The following is a 14,696-nucleotide window of genomic DNA, read 5'->3' on the forward strand; positions in this document are numbered from 1 at the left end:
AAGTTGGGCTTGTAACAGACGTACAGTATAAGGGGCTGTCAAAACCTTTTACAGTTTTCATCAAACACATACATTTTCAGTCCTGCAAAGAGGGATATTCCATATGACAAGAGAGGAATGGCTGGAGCCATTGCTGTCTTTGCCTATCTCCCTTGTCTCTAAGTAGACATGCATGTATTCCTCACTGGAGCCCACGTACCAGCCTGCAGCTTGAGTTGAAATTGGAGGTGTTACAATTTTGCAGCTGGTATCTGCTCCTTCTTAAGGCTCAAGGGGATAGTTGGAAAGCAATTGTGCCCTAGAGTCCTCAGCTACATATTTTTATTGACTCTTAGAAAAATCACCTACTTCACCCCAAATTAAAAAGGTACATAAAAACTGTATGTTCAAGTCTCAAATTATAAAATGACTTGGGGAAATCAAACAGCCAAGCAAAACGAAATACAATCATTCAATATCAATCGTAAAGGGCAGCCAGCATGAGTACATTTATCAGGACATCGTTATCTCTCTTTGCTAGAAATAATAGAAATTATTTTGAATGTAATCAGTTATTAAAACTAAATGCAGTAATCTCCCTGTTCTTTCAGGTGTGCAGGTAATATGGTCTCTTGGACAAAATTAAAATGGATGTGCAAAACACATCTAATATACATTGCCACCCAGAAAGGTTATGCTTAGCTGCATCTTATTACTTAACAGGAATGGTTAGACTGTGAGGCAGTTATAGCATCAGGCAGTCAGAAAGTTACATGTATATATTTTATTTTTTAAACCTAGAACATTGTTGTGACTGTGATTAGAAAACAGAAATAATTGCTTTTGACGCAAACTGTTTTAAAGCCAAATACAATGTGTTCCACATGAGGTAAACTACAGAATTTTTTGTCTTGGGAGCCAAGGTTCAGATCAGGTTTAACTTTTAAGGGAACTTTGCTGTAAAATGTAAGACATGTTAATATTTCCCATGTTAAGCCTTCTTGCCAGTAATTCCCTATATTTTATATTTACCAAAAAAAAAGGAAGATGATTCAGAATGTTTGCATTAAAATGTGAAGTTTGAACACAGTGTAAAAACTACATGTATTTGGCAACTCCTCTATTTTGCCCGGTTTGCGCTCATAGATCATCCTTCCTGGAGATGGATAAAGTTCTTGCAGACCTCCGTACTGATGGCGGAAGAAATTAGGCATGCTCACTGTAGTGGTCATGGTATGATCGTTAGGTATGATCACTCTAGTACAGTGCACTTGAAAGCTTCTTTTCCCTTGGGCAATCCCTGAGGAAGAAGAATCCACGTGTTTCAGTCTCTACTTGGAAATTATAACAGACACTTCAGGGAATGTCAGAGATAGAACCCACCCTCTGGTATCTTGTTATGAAAATGTGAGTTAGTATTTATGGGATGCAGTCCATGTTCCATTATTGAAACCAACAGCAAAATTCCCAGCAACTTCAAGCGTACCAGCCTTTCACCCTTGATTTCCCAATCTTAGGTTTGCTTAAACATTTTCATACATGAGTCCTAATATGTAGAATCTGTATTGACTAACATCTGTATTGAAGTTCAAGCTGTAATTGAAGCAAAGTTAGCAAAGCTAGCTCAGGGAAAATTAATAATGGAGATGAGGCACCAGTATCAGGACCCAGGCATCCCAGCTGTCCCAACTTCACTTATGTTGCTGCTCATGCTGCAGGTCAAGGCTAGGAAGCATATTCCTCCTTGCTCAAATCATACTTCCAACTACAGCATAGACATGCTGAGAATGAAGGGTTTTGGAGTTATGTCAGAGCTAAAGGGAAGAGCTCCCCCCATTGCAAAGGCAGGTTTCTAATATTCTCCAGCACCTTAGAAAAGGGTATGAGGAATTATATACCTTTCTTTCAGAAAAGGGTAGTCAGAAGATAAGATTATGATGAAGTTATCCCTAGAAATTCCTGTTTTTCATGTGTGGGTGAGTACCAGGGATTTGGGGGATCTTTGGTGCTTTGATGTTGCTTTTCATCTTGATCTTGTTAATATGTTGTCTAGAAGAGGGCGTTTTTTCCCATTTGAGAATGAACATGCTAGAGCACACCCATACTCATTGTCCATAAGACACAAAGGCTTCAGACAGCCATTTAAGAAAGTCGTCTCATTGTTCCAATTAAAATCATACTGTCAGGCAGTAAGGAAGGCTTGCTTGTGTCTTCTGTGAGATGTTTTGAAATTATTTGTGGTAAACAGAGTGGCTTTGACATGTATTTCTTAAAAAAGGACAGATTGGCAGCAGGCTAGTAGCTGAGCTGATCATTGCATTGTGTAGATGCATATTCTGCGGTATATATGAGAAATAGTCTTGGTTGCGGTTAAAAATACTGAAGAAAGACTTAGTGACGTTCTTCAGTTTTTCAGTTTGTTACCTGTTACTCTGGAGCAGTTTGACTGGTGGTCATCTCTTGGAGATGCAGAAAAGACTGAAATTCTGAGCAGACATTTCAAATGTGACTCCAAACGCCACCCAGAGACCTTATTAAAGGATCAACATCTGCAGTTTCCATTAAGAAGTTGTAGAGTAGGGGGGAAGACTACAGGCTTGCTGTTGGTGTTCTAGCAATTTTTACAGAAGTATTTGTAATTTGTTTATAATATCGTGTTGTAAGAACCACAGAATTGGTGTCTGCTGATCACATCTGGAAACGATCAGAAGTGGAAATGGGGGCTGTTGGGTGAACTACTCTTTGAAAATGTGGCCTTGTGATCCAAAGATCTGTATTTAGATCTTATGTATCTGTAAAATGGTAGTCTGTATTTCATGTAAGTTGGATGCTTGACAGCTCCCTGTGGAACCATTGTGTCATTATCACTTTTGATTTATTTAAATGCTCACACAATGACTTCAAAACCTTCTTTACTCACCCTTTTCTAAATAGTAGGTTAAACTCATGTTTAACCTGCCATGTACCTTTATGTCTTTTTCCATTCAGACTGGGACCAGAACTGTGCAATCTACCTTGTGGTCTATGGGCTGTATGGCTAAGCCATACGTTAACTGTGCATGAGCCTGAGTTGTGGCATGGGGAATATCCATGCTGTTAAATTATTAGAGCTGTGCTAGGCTTAGGTTCAGTGTGTGCCATCTAGAACTCAGACATGCTCAGATGTAGCTCTGGTTCAGGATGGACCAGTCTGTATGCAGACTAAGAGAATGTGTCTCCCTACTGTTCTCTCAACTATTCCATCTCAGCTGGCCTGTGGGCTGGAGAACAGTCCCTGGCTCGCTCTATTTTTTTAATACAGGTGCTGTCTGGCTGGCTACTAGAATGATTTTCTCTAACCAGTTGCCTTTTTCTAGGAGAAGACAGGAAATAATCTGTTCAAACACTTTACTATCACTTGCCAGATACTTCCCCCAATGCCTAGAGCATAGACCTTGAGCTAAAAACAGATCATATCAAACCTGTGACTGTCACATTCATATTCATATTCAGAAAAGAGATCTCAAAGGCTGGGATCCAGCTAGCCAGAAGGTATCACGCCGTGTAGCTTTGTTTTTTGTGGGTGTATCCATTTATTACAATCAGAATATAATGGTGTCCCATATAAAACTGTCATATATCTTTGTCAAATCAAACCAATCCCAAAGTGCCAGATGGGGAGATGGGGTGGAAGGGAAGAAATACAGAGAAAAGGCTTCCCGTTATGAAAGTCTGCTATTTTTTGCTGGTGTAGACCTGTGTTTTCTTAGTGAAGAAATCTCCTGGGCATAGACAGTGTGAGTTGGAAGTGTATGCTGAAGTTAAATAACTTAATAAGCTTTTTTCATGCCAGAATTGTCTTGATTTTTATGTATTCATTTTAGTACTTTTTGGCTTTGGACAAATGGTTAAAGTGTCCAATAGAACAAACCAGAAATGTTTCCTAGAAATTATTCTACGTTTTATCCAGAAATGTGGAAATCAAAGTTAATTAAGCAAGAAAATAATTCAATGTGAATCTGTGGCCAACTCAGTTGTAGTAGAATAAACATTTTTCAGTGGTTTGCTGGAAACTATATTAAATGATATTAAGCTGAAATAAAATGTCTCAGTCAATCAGAAGCCAGGGAGACCATAGAGTTACTGACTTTCAAGCACATGGCAGATTTCAGCAATTATGCAGCATGAAAATCTATGCTTTCTGAATTCATTACTGTGTTTAGTCATCACTAGAACAAACACAAGCTTTCAAGCTTTTCACCTTCATTTTATCCGTCAGATAGAAAAAGAAGAAAGTATCAGCTTTCTTGTTCAGCAAAAATCAACTTGAATTTGTAAAGCGATATTCATCTTTACAATATTTAGTCAAATTTTCTTGTTAGACCCATCACAATGATATCCGTTTATCTCTTTTGGTAAAACAAGACCTGCTTATTGCTATAGCAGTAGCCATATCCTAGACTAATAAAAGCTATGGCCTTTGGCATTTGCTTGTGTGATGAGAAAAGAAGGAAGCATAGATTTAATGGAGACAAACATATATGGCACCTATTTGTGGGGAAGGGCAGAGAATCTCAAGGTGACACTGAGTCAAAACAGGAGGGCAGTAATAAAAGTTTAGTTGGGGAATTAGGATGGGGGAGTTGGGGAAGAAGCTGCAGTGCTGTTAAAGGAAACATCCTTTTTCTCCAGCTTTAAATGGCATAATGAGGCACACTACAAAGCTGGCCTTTATCACTGAACCTGTTTGCTCACGTTTACATCTGAGCTGTCTGCACCAAGTGCTGCCTGAGCACTGAGGCTGCCTACCTGTCAGACATCTCATGTAAAGTAATACCATCTGCATGATGTTTTTTTTCTCCTGGAATTAGAACTTGAATAACCAAGAGAAAGACAATAGTCACAAAAGCAAAATGGAGATATAATCGTACCCAGTGCCACTTTATACCCCAAAGGGTCATCTAAGGAGCCCTACCCTCTACAAGGTCTAAAAAGAGATCTAAAAAGCTATAAACCAAAAATGGGCAGGACCGGTTTTCCTCAAGCTGTTATCTCTCTGCAGTGCAAGGCTTCTCTCCACAGTGTGCAGTGCTGTTGCAGTCCCTGGGTAGAGGTTATTTCCTTGCAAGCTTGAACTCATGAACTTCAGCACTGGGAACCTGCACCATGAGATTCAAGTTTGTAATGAATCATCCATATTCATAAGCACTGTAAGTGCAGTCCTTACTCTACAGTTACAGTTCTACTAAGCTGAACCTCATGGTATTTTTATTATTTATTTACTATGTGGTATTTATTAATGCAGTAGAAAACTGATGTGGTATTTATTAATGCAGTAGAAAACTGATGTTGCCCTTCTTCATTTCACTAAGGTTTCATCCCTGTGATATCCTTTGTCTGACATCGGTTGTAAATTGACAAAGAAAAAGTATTTTTTGGAAGATCAGTGTGGTACTCGTTTTCCTTCTTTCTCTTACTTTTTTAATATGAAAGTTGACATCCTAATTACCAAATCACGAGAGAAAGAAATTCTGCACTAGAATCCACTTTCCATTCCCAAATGGTTGCAAAAAGTTCAGTTCTTATTTTCTGGATTGTTTTTTTTTTTTAAGTAATAAAATAAAACTCTGAAGGGCATTTGCTGGTTGTATCCTTATATCATGACATCTTTTACTGCTTCTTAGTGCTATATCAGATCACTTTACAAGTTAAGAAATGAGGCCTCAAGGAGAGTGTAGAGGAGGTCTTGTTAGTGCCCAGAAGTATTATTTGTTTTTAAAACTCTGGCAGGCTCCCAAAACTTGCATAATATTGGGGCATGCTTTCGCAAGATGGTGCCTAGTAAAGCAAAAGATTGTGGCCAGCTATTAAGCTTGAGAAAATACAAAGCAGAAGGAGTTGATGAGCCTGGGAATCATGTCAATGGAGAAAATTTACCTCATCAGTCTTGCTGTTTTTTCATTACCTTTTACAGTGGCAAAAAATTTCAAAGGCTGCCATACACAGTATTAAAGCACCTGGAAAAGCAAAAATTATTAACTTGTATTTTAGGATTAGTATAATAATTAAAAATGTTACGTGTCTGAGGATTGTTCTTAGCCTATGTGTTGTGTTCTACTATTTGTGAGAGTCCTTGATTAAAAGATGTTGGAAAGTTTTGGGGTTTTTTGTTGTGCATTCATATACACGTATATGTGTGTATGTTCAGCACCAGAAAACTATTAAAAGTATGTATGTAGTTGTTTGTTAATATACATATATTTGTACGTATGTGTGTATTTCTCCCAAAACATGTCCATGAACCAGAATCCATGTCTCTCCACCTTTTTTCTTACTGCTCAGTAAAGGATTAGTGTAACTTCTTTTTAATTGCGTTATATACAGTTTATGTAGATGTAAGCATGAAAAATCCCTGGCCTAATTGTGAATGTGATGTGCAAGATACAGTTTTCTGAAAGGCTAGAAAAAAATATAAATATGATATCTCTTGCTGGTGATTTTTTTTAAGCTTTGTTGCAATTTTTGTATAGATTTTATTATACTAATGACATTTGTATATGTGCATATATATACATTCTGATTTTTTTTTGTCAGATTGAAAGCTTTGTATGGACTAGTTCAGATTGCTTATTGAAGCATGATAGGCTTACTAGTCATATTCAGAACATGGCTAAAAAATCTGCATTAACAAATTTTTCTGTGTCAAATGGTAAGAAAAACCAAAAACTGATTTTCTTCAGAACTGTTATATTGGTCAGAGAGCTGAGCCTACAGCAGTAGGAATCAGATTTAGCTGAGTCTGAACAGATCTGTTACCCAACATTAATACTGCTCTAAAAGTTAATTTTAAATAAGAGGGAATTCCTTTTTTGTTTAATTTCAGAAGCTTCAGGGTAGCTGATATCTTAACTGGACAAGGCTGCAGGTTTCTGTGGAAAGGTTTGGGACATGTAAGAACAGGGGTTGTAATAGGAAAGGGAAACAGGTAAAACTAAGAAAAAAAAATAGATAATGTATGTGTGCCCTAGTAAAGTCTAGTAAAGATTCTGCTAAAGAAAATTATGTAGGTAATTTCCTTATAAAGAATTCTTTTTGACTCATTTCGAAACTGAATGGAAAGATTACATTTTAAATAGCCTTCTACTAGTCCTTCTTTCAATTCACTTTTAGTTTAGATTTGCTACACATGAAAGTTTAGATTATGATGCTGGGCTGCTTGCTTAAGTGATCCAGGGTACGTCACAAGTTCTGTCCAGTTGCCATTGTAAAGACGGGTGGGAAGAATATCTCTTTGGATGCTGTTGTTTAACCCATTTCTTAACCTAAGTTATCATTTAAAAAGATGTCACTTCAAGCCAGGGAAGAAAATGTGACCTTAAGTGGAAACCCCAAGAGTCCCCCACAGCCCTGCTGTGGTTTGTTGAAATTGTCCGTGTTCAGGTTAGAGCTGAAGCCCTCTGGGATCTGGGAGGATGTTCTGTGCAAATGGGATGTTTTAGAGACTTTTCCAGTAAGCCTCTAAAATGATCCACTAAGCACATGCAAATACCAATTTTCAAAAACCTGAAGTTTAGCCAAAGCAGAGTAAAAGATAATTCCATCTTGCTAAATTTCTGGTTTTTGCTCAGAAGCTTAGACTCATACTAATACTGCTCAGGTAAACAGGAGGAATTTAAAAGAATATCTTGCAAAACAATCCATTTCTTCAAAGAATTATGTTCTGATACAACTGAACACTTGGCTTAATTACTCTAAAAAGTAGTCTGAGACAAAGCAAGATTTGGGAAACTGTAGCTCAGTTGCATGCGTGGCAGGGCAACAACAAATGAAAAATAAAGTTGTATGGTGTAGTTGTTTAAGCAGCTTTAACAATAGACATTATTCTGTTTAAATTGAAACACCCTGCATGTACTAGAAAACAGTCTTTAATAAATAACCACATGCACTTAGAAATATTAATTGGTCCTTCAGAGATCACTCTTTACTTTTTTTTTTCCTTAGTTATTGCAGGAAAACACATACTGAACCCAAACCTGCTTCTGGTTAAGTCAGTGAAAGCAGGAGTCTGATAAACATTTAATTTGAAAAAATGAATTCAAGATGTTGGAATTATTTCATCCATTTTATAAAACGTTTTTCCTGAATCCTTTATTCACTGCTACTGTAAGATTTTTGGTAGGTCCATTATATCTTCCTGAGAAATTTTAGGCTAAAAGTAAACTAAAAGCATCCAGAAAGGTGAATTGAAAGCTGTTACACAGAAGGTAACGTGCACTTGAATAAATATGTCACATAGGGATACATTAAAATAATCCCATTACTTGCTCACACAAGGTAGAGCACCCACGGTAAGTGTAAATGTATACAAGTGGTTTTGTGAAACTTTTTATCCTTTTGGATATCCTTTTTATCTGTAATAGCCTACCCATAAGTGCAAGGTGTCTTTTACTCATCCAGCTAAAATTTCTGTTCGTAAATGTGCTATTTTTAAGATAGTATTGATTGATTAATTCACTTGCATTACAATCAGGGGCACTGTTTATGGACTGGACTGCCTTTTGCTGGATGCTGAGCATAGAAAACAAATGTAAGGTGGTACACTTTTCTGCACAAAAGGTGTCATATTGGTATGGAGCAATAACTATTCCTTTTACAAGGTCAGATCTGTTTATATTTTTTGGCAAAAAAAGAAAACGAATGGACCTAGTTTTCTGCTTAAAAAAATCTGATTCATTTGAGTATCAAATTTGCTTGAGACAAAGAGTCTTTAAATACAGTAGCTAGGTAAGTTAATGATTTTGCTTATGAAATACTGATGATGCACATACCTCTTGCGTCTGTGATATATACGTCTCTGGAAAGAAATTATTGCAGGTTTTATGTTAAACAAGAAAAAAAGCACATGTAAACTTTCTGCGTGAGAACTGTCCATTAGGTATCTCTCATCAGATTTGAACAGGAAATCATGACACTTAAACTGCTAAGTGAACACATGGGGAATATTAAATTGTATATGCAATGAAGCATACGTTGTTTATTTTGTGTAGCTTTCTCTTATTCCCTTAAATACAGACAAAATGGAAACTCACAGACTTTCTTTAACCTTTAGCTGCTATTCTTGTTGTATAGAAACTACTAAACAAAAACTGATGGAATAGTAAACCACTTGAGTTCATTTTATTTCATCCAACACTAGTCACATTTCCAGTAGACAAGAAATCTAATGCACTGCTGACAGATGTGTGGAAATGTATATACAATTAAGTAATGAAATATGTGTTAAGGCAGTTCAAATCTCAGTTTGTGCCATTGCGTTTCCTTGAATATTGCTATAAAATTCTTACCTACTGGTGTATGACTTTCTGCAATATAAGCTTTCCACTACTCATCCAGACTGTTTTGGGGGGAGACTGCCCTGCCGATAGAATACTGCTGGGTCTCAGACCTGGTTCAAGCTTTTACTGGAGAAAATGGGCTTCATGTGGCTTTAGATAAGGCCTTGGCGTATTTTCCCAGTTGTGATGTAATATTTCCTAAACCATAAGATATTCAAGACATGAAAGCTCTCAATCTGTCTTGGGGTATGTGAATGTAATGAGAGGCAAACTAAGGGAACCTGGAGATCAAATGAATTAGCACAAAAATTCTTTCTCCTTTTCTTTGTTTTTTTTTTTTTTTTTTTTTTTCTTGGAGCAAAAACCAGATTCAGACAGCAGACACATATACATATATATATATATATATATATTTTTTTTTTCCCCAGGGCAATCTGTGCGGAGCACAGAGGATAGACAGTTCAAAGGGAAACTTTCAATGAATACATAAGATGATGGGTGTTACCTTAGCACTTGGCCACTGCTCTTCCTGTCCAGAATGTGAATATAAAGTAACAGTTATACTTACTAAACTATCCCAGCTGTTCATCTCTTTCCTAGCCGTTTCAATCTTCTACAATGATATTGGGCTTTTACAAGTCTGTAAGACAATATTGGCTTTTGTAGAATACATATGGTAAATAATTCTTTGCTTGCAGATGGACTTGCAAATGTGCTTATGCATAGCCTTTTGCATGTTTCTGTGGGGAAAAAAATTATGTAATTTATAAATGAAGCAAGGAAAAGGGGAGCACTCACTGCACATCAGGTTGTGATGCCAGCCTAATGTGGAACGCTCCTTGTATGCATTGTCTGCTGCATGTGAGGAAGGCAGGTCTGTTGCCCTGACTGAAAGCATCTGCAGTCCCTCAGTGTGACTGTGCCACTGAAATCCACTGTGATCTATATGCACATCATTGCCTTTTGGAAATTTTGCAAGTTGCCTGGAAACGACTTGGAAGAAAAATAAATCAGGCTAATAAGAACACATGTACTTGTGAGATTGAAGAAGCTTCCAGATGTACTTGACAACTTTTTTCTTTCACTTGTAAGCTCTCTTACTATGCTTTAGTGTGAATTTATTGACCACTGGTGGTTGGCATACAGATAATGGGAGTCAGAAGTTTTTCTGTATTGCTATGTAATGACTGACTTCTTGCTTAGTTTATCCATTTACTTCTAAAACATATGCACATATGTGTGTTTTTGCATTCCCTCATGCACATCTTTTACAGGCACTTTGAGCAATTTTGTCAGCCTGTGTTATTTACTTCATAATACCTGGAGGAAAGGTAGAAAATACTGGGGTTGTTGCTGCTCATATCAAATTAATAGCTACTTTCTTAAGTTTGCTACAGAACAAAGAAGACCTCAGAGGACCCTATACTGATTTGTAAATCTAGCTACATTAAAAAGTTCCATGTCAAAAAAGTTATTTTAAAAAATTTATATTAGTATAGATAGTATCACAATATATTTAAATACTATTGCTTTCTTCTGTAACAGGTCTATGGAAATGCAAGATCTAGCAAGTCCTCATAATCTTGTTGGAAGTACTGATGCGCCAGGTAGTACCAAACTGGATAAATCTAATCTCAGTAGTACATCAGTTACAACAAATGGAACTGGGGGTAAGTATAAGATATCGCTGGTGCACAGAAGGTTTTGGCTAGTTTTTAGTCATGTGCATTTTTTAAGTTACCCTTTTGAATGATGAGCATGAGCCCATTTATAAAACCAGCAAAATTTATGAAAAAATCGCAGTCATTTAATATTTAAATTTACACTTTATTTCAGTTTGCTATTCTACAACACAAATGAAAATAAAGACATTCAGCCTGAGGTTTTGCTCACTTAATGTAAAGTTTATATTTGGTTATTTTTGTTGGTAACTTGAAATAGATTGCCTTTTCTGCTTCATACTTCATTGCTGAGTAATGATTTGCTATTATACACTAAACTATACCCCTTTTGGTTAATTTAAAAGCTATGTCAAAAGAAGTGCCTCAAAATTGGCACTAGTGCTGGTTTAGGTAATTTGCTCACACAGTGAACACACTAATTCCATTTCTTTGCAGGTAATGACAGTTTTTTTTTCATAAAATGACTTTAAGGTTTTCTTAAAGCTTACTGATTGTTTTTGGTCTATTACTGCAGGGACAGTACTACCATGCAGCTAAAACACAGATGGTTCAGTGTTTTCTGTGCAGATAATAGGTTCTGCCATAGCTGAAATGGAGCAGTGGGAGGAAGGGTATCATGTTCTGAGACGGAGTCCTGGCCCCATTGGTAGCAGTGAGAGTAACACCATTGATACCAGTTGAGCTAGACTTTCAGACCTCCTTTTTGGAGTTTATACATTGCTCTACGCTATATTCCATCTTAATAGTTGGCACCAAAATCCTTATAGCTTTTTCCTTCTGACCACAATGTAAAGCATTTCATTCTTACCCTTGTCTAAAAAATAATCTGTCAATGTCAATAAAAAGTGCCTGTGTATACGGAGGGAACAGAGTCCTGCAGAGAAAGACTGAACCATTAAGGTTCAACCTATTTATATTTTTAAATAAAATGCATATTCTTCCATAAAGAGAGGGGAAAACTACAAGCATATCTTTAAAGAACACTAATAACTATATGACTCTATATTATACTTGCATAAATAAACTAGTTAAAATAATACTCATAAAAACAATACAGTGCAGTTAAAAGACTTGGCTCAAAGCGCAAAAACACTTACTTGCATTGAAGAATATTCATGTACATTGAACAGACACTCGGACAATGAACCATTATACTATTCGTGTTCTCAGGAGACAACATGACCGTTTTAAATACTGCAGACTGGTTGCTGAGTTGCAGTACTCCCTCTTCTGCAACAAGTATGAGAGATCCTGGTACAGTGCATGTGTGTGGTGGTGTGTCTTTGTGACTGCTGTGTGGCATCTCTCTTGGTCTGCTTTTGTTCTGTGGTTTGAACATTTACATGTTGGGTTTTTTTTCCATCGCTTTTTTTCCAACCCCTTCTTAGAGGCCTTTCCCAGAGCCAGAAAACTGGAAGGAAGTTGTAATAAATATTTATCTTACCATAAGTTGAAAGCCATTTGATGAACAATGAGAATTTAAACTGACTCTCATTTAGGTTAACTGTATACATACTCTGAGAGACCGTGAGAATCCAGTGCTGATGACTTTGCTGGAAACTGCTAGTACTCATCATCTCTGGAAGTCAGATTAACGGATTTTCCACAGAATGCCCATTTGTTTTTCTTTTATTTTACATACAACATTACATGATTACCTGAGCAAAAATCAAGATTGACATTACTACTGCTGCTTTTATTATTAAAGCCTTTATCTAGTGTGCTACTACATGTAACTTGCCACTTTACAAACATTTGGCCAGATTTTCCAAGCTGTTTTTATTTGTGAGTTTCCTTTTGTGTGTATTACTAACTGTTATGAATTATAATGCTTCGTAATAATTATATATGTAATACTGTTGTAGTACCTATAGAAATAATAGTAAGTGTAAACATGCATTGCTGTGACTATCTACAAGCATAGGTGCTTAAGCTGCACAGATTTGGGCTAAAGTTAGGAAGATGTAAAAAGCTTGCTTTTTGAAAAGACCTTAGTATTAGCTTGCCATATGCAAGCCATGTATCCTGAGAGAGTTTATCAAAAACAGTTCAGACTTGAGCACAAAAGTGTATTTTGCACTAGAATAAATGATTTTGTGTGAATGTTCCTGCTCAGTTACAAGAATTTAAGTTTAAGGAAAAACTGGGCTAATTTATTCTGTCACTTCAGTTATGTGGTCAGCATTTTTGGGTAAATGTTGAAGGTAATAATTTAGCTACTAATTATCAGGAGTGAGGAAATCCAGTGGCGAAGTCTGTGCATTACTGGGGGCACTTCAGCTTTGGTGTGGCCTTAAATCTGATTTTCCAATGGCAGTAGAATCTTTAGATGCTTCTGGTGGAGTATGTCCTCAGGAGGCCAGTGTGTGCAATACCTGCACTTTCTAGTATGTCTATCATTATATGATATTATATGCTTAAATTAAGTATAGCTTAATATATGTCGTCATCTGTTCCTTCATGAGATATGTATGCTATAGGGCTTCCCTGGCTGCTGCTGATTGGCTGCTACCATGTGCCTGCCTTCGCAATCCTTCATCTCAGGTGTTCTGCCCAAACCAGGCTCGTCTCTTGCCTTCCAGACCTGGTGCAGCTCTAAGGCAAGCCTCAGCTAACCAGGCAGCTGCTAGCTGTCACATGAGATGTTTTGCATTCAGCTGCTGTCCTCTGTACAGCTTGCATAGCTCGTTGGCTTCATAAACTCTTTGCTAGCCACTTCACTTTGTTCTTATTGGCTTCCTCCCTTAGCAAAATCCTTAGGCTTGCTAAAAGAAAGGAGAATATCCTTCCTATGGCAGGCTGCCTACATGATTGTTCTACATGAGCTTTTAAAGAATTAGACTTGTTTGCTCCAATTGCTGTCATTGCCTCCTGCTGTCACGCTTGCTGGTCCAACCCTGGGCATAGTAGTAGCATCTGCTGCTCCTAAAACTCTATTTTCATTTTCAGTCCTTAGCACAGAGAGGTTCCTTAGGAAAAAAAAAGCTTGGCAGAGCAAGAGCCTTATTGGCCTGCTAAGTTGTTTCACCAAGCAAAGAACTTACATTGTAAAAACTGTTGCCTGTTGGGAACTGTACTCTGAGTTAGTCTTAGAATCAATAGAATAAGTAAATTTGGAAGAAACTGCTGGAGGTCAGCTGGTTCAACCCCTGCTCAGAGCAGGGCCAATTTTGAAGTTAGATCATGTTGCTCAAGGCTGCGTCCAGTCGATTTTTGAGTATCTCCAAGTGTGGAGATCCCACAGCCTTTCTGGGCACCTCTCCAAGTACCTGACCACTCTCAGAGTAAAGAATTTTCCCCTTACATCTAATTGGATTTTTTCTTGCTGCAGCTTGTGTCTGTTGCCTCCTGTACTTCACTGTGCATCTCTGAGAAGAGAGTGCCTTTGTTGATCATCTCTGCTTCTACCCATTAGGTTGCTGAAGACCACAACTACTTCTCCTGTCAGCTTTCTGTTAGGGCTGAAAAAAAACAGCTCCCTCAGCTTCTCCTTGCACATCATGTGCTCCACCCCCGACCATTGTGGTGGCCCTACTCTGTTAACACGCTCAGTCTTCACTGTTGTCAACACCCAAATATACTTCCAGCTAAGATGGCCTTTCATCTTATTTTTACTTGTTCAATGCTTAAAAATAAGTTCTAATCCACACTTGAAAAAATAGGGTGTCCAGTTTATATTCTTCAAAGTATTCCTTCAGTATGATGGTTGAAACTCTTAATC

At 37.4% G+C, this 14,696-nt stretch overlaps 1 protein-coding gene across 8 annotated transcripts in view; it reads left to right on the top strand.

The window, feature by feature from the left end:
- EYA4 (EYA transcriptional coactivator and phosphatase 4) overlaps positions 1–14,696 on the top strand; it is a 154,987-nt gene that overhangs the window by 90,532 nt on the left and 49,759 nt on the right. For 7 of the 8 annotated variants that reach the window (XM_026120614.2, XM_026120626.2, XM_026120632.2 and 4 more), the window contains exon 4: positions 10,839–10,963. In XM_026120614.2, the coding sequence (XP_025976399.1) occupies positions 10,839–10,963 (125 nt within the window). Of the gene's footprint in view, positions 1–10,838; positions 10,964–12,145; positions 12,215–14,696 lie in introns of all 8 variants that reach the window. The other variant, XM_026120606.2, reaches the window with a different exon arrangement.

This window comes from Dromaius novaehollandiae, chromosome 3 (genome assembly GCF_036370855.1).
Source record: "Dromaius novaehollandiae isolate bDroNov1 chromosome 3, bDroNov1.hap1, whole genome shotgun sequence".
Taxonomy (NCBI): Eukaryota; Metazoa; Chordata; class Aves; order Casuariiformes; family Dromaiidae; genus Dromaius; species Dromaius novaehollandiae.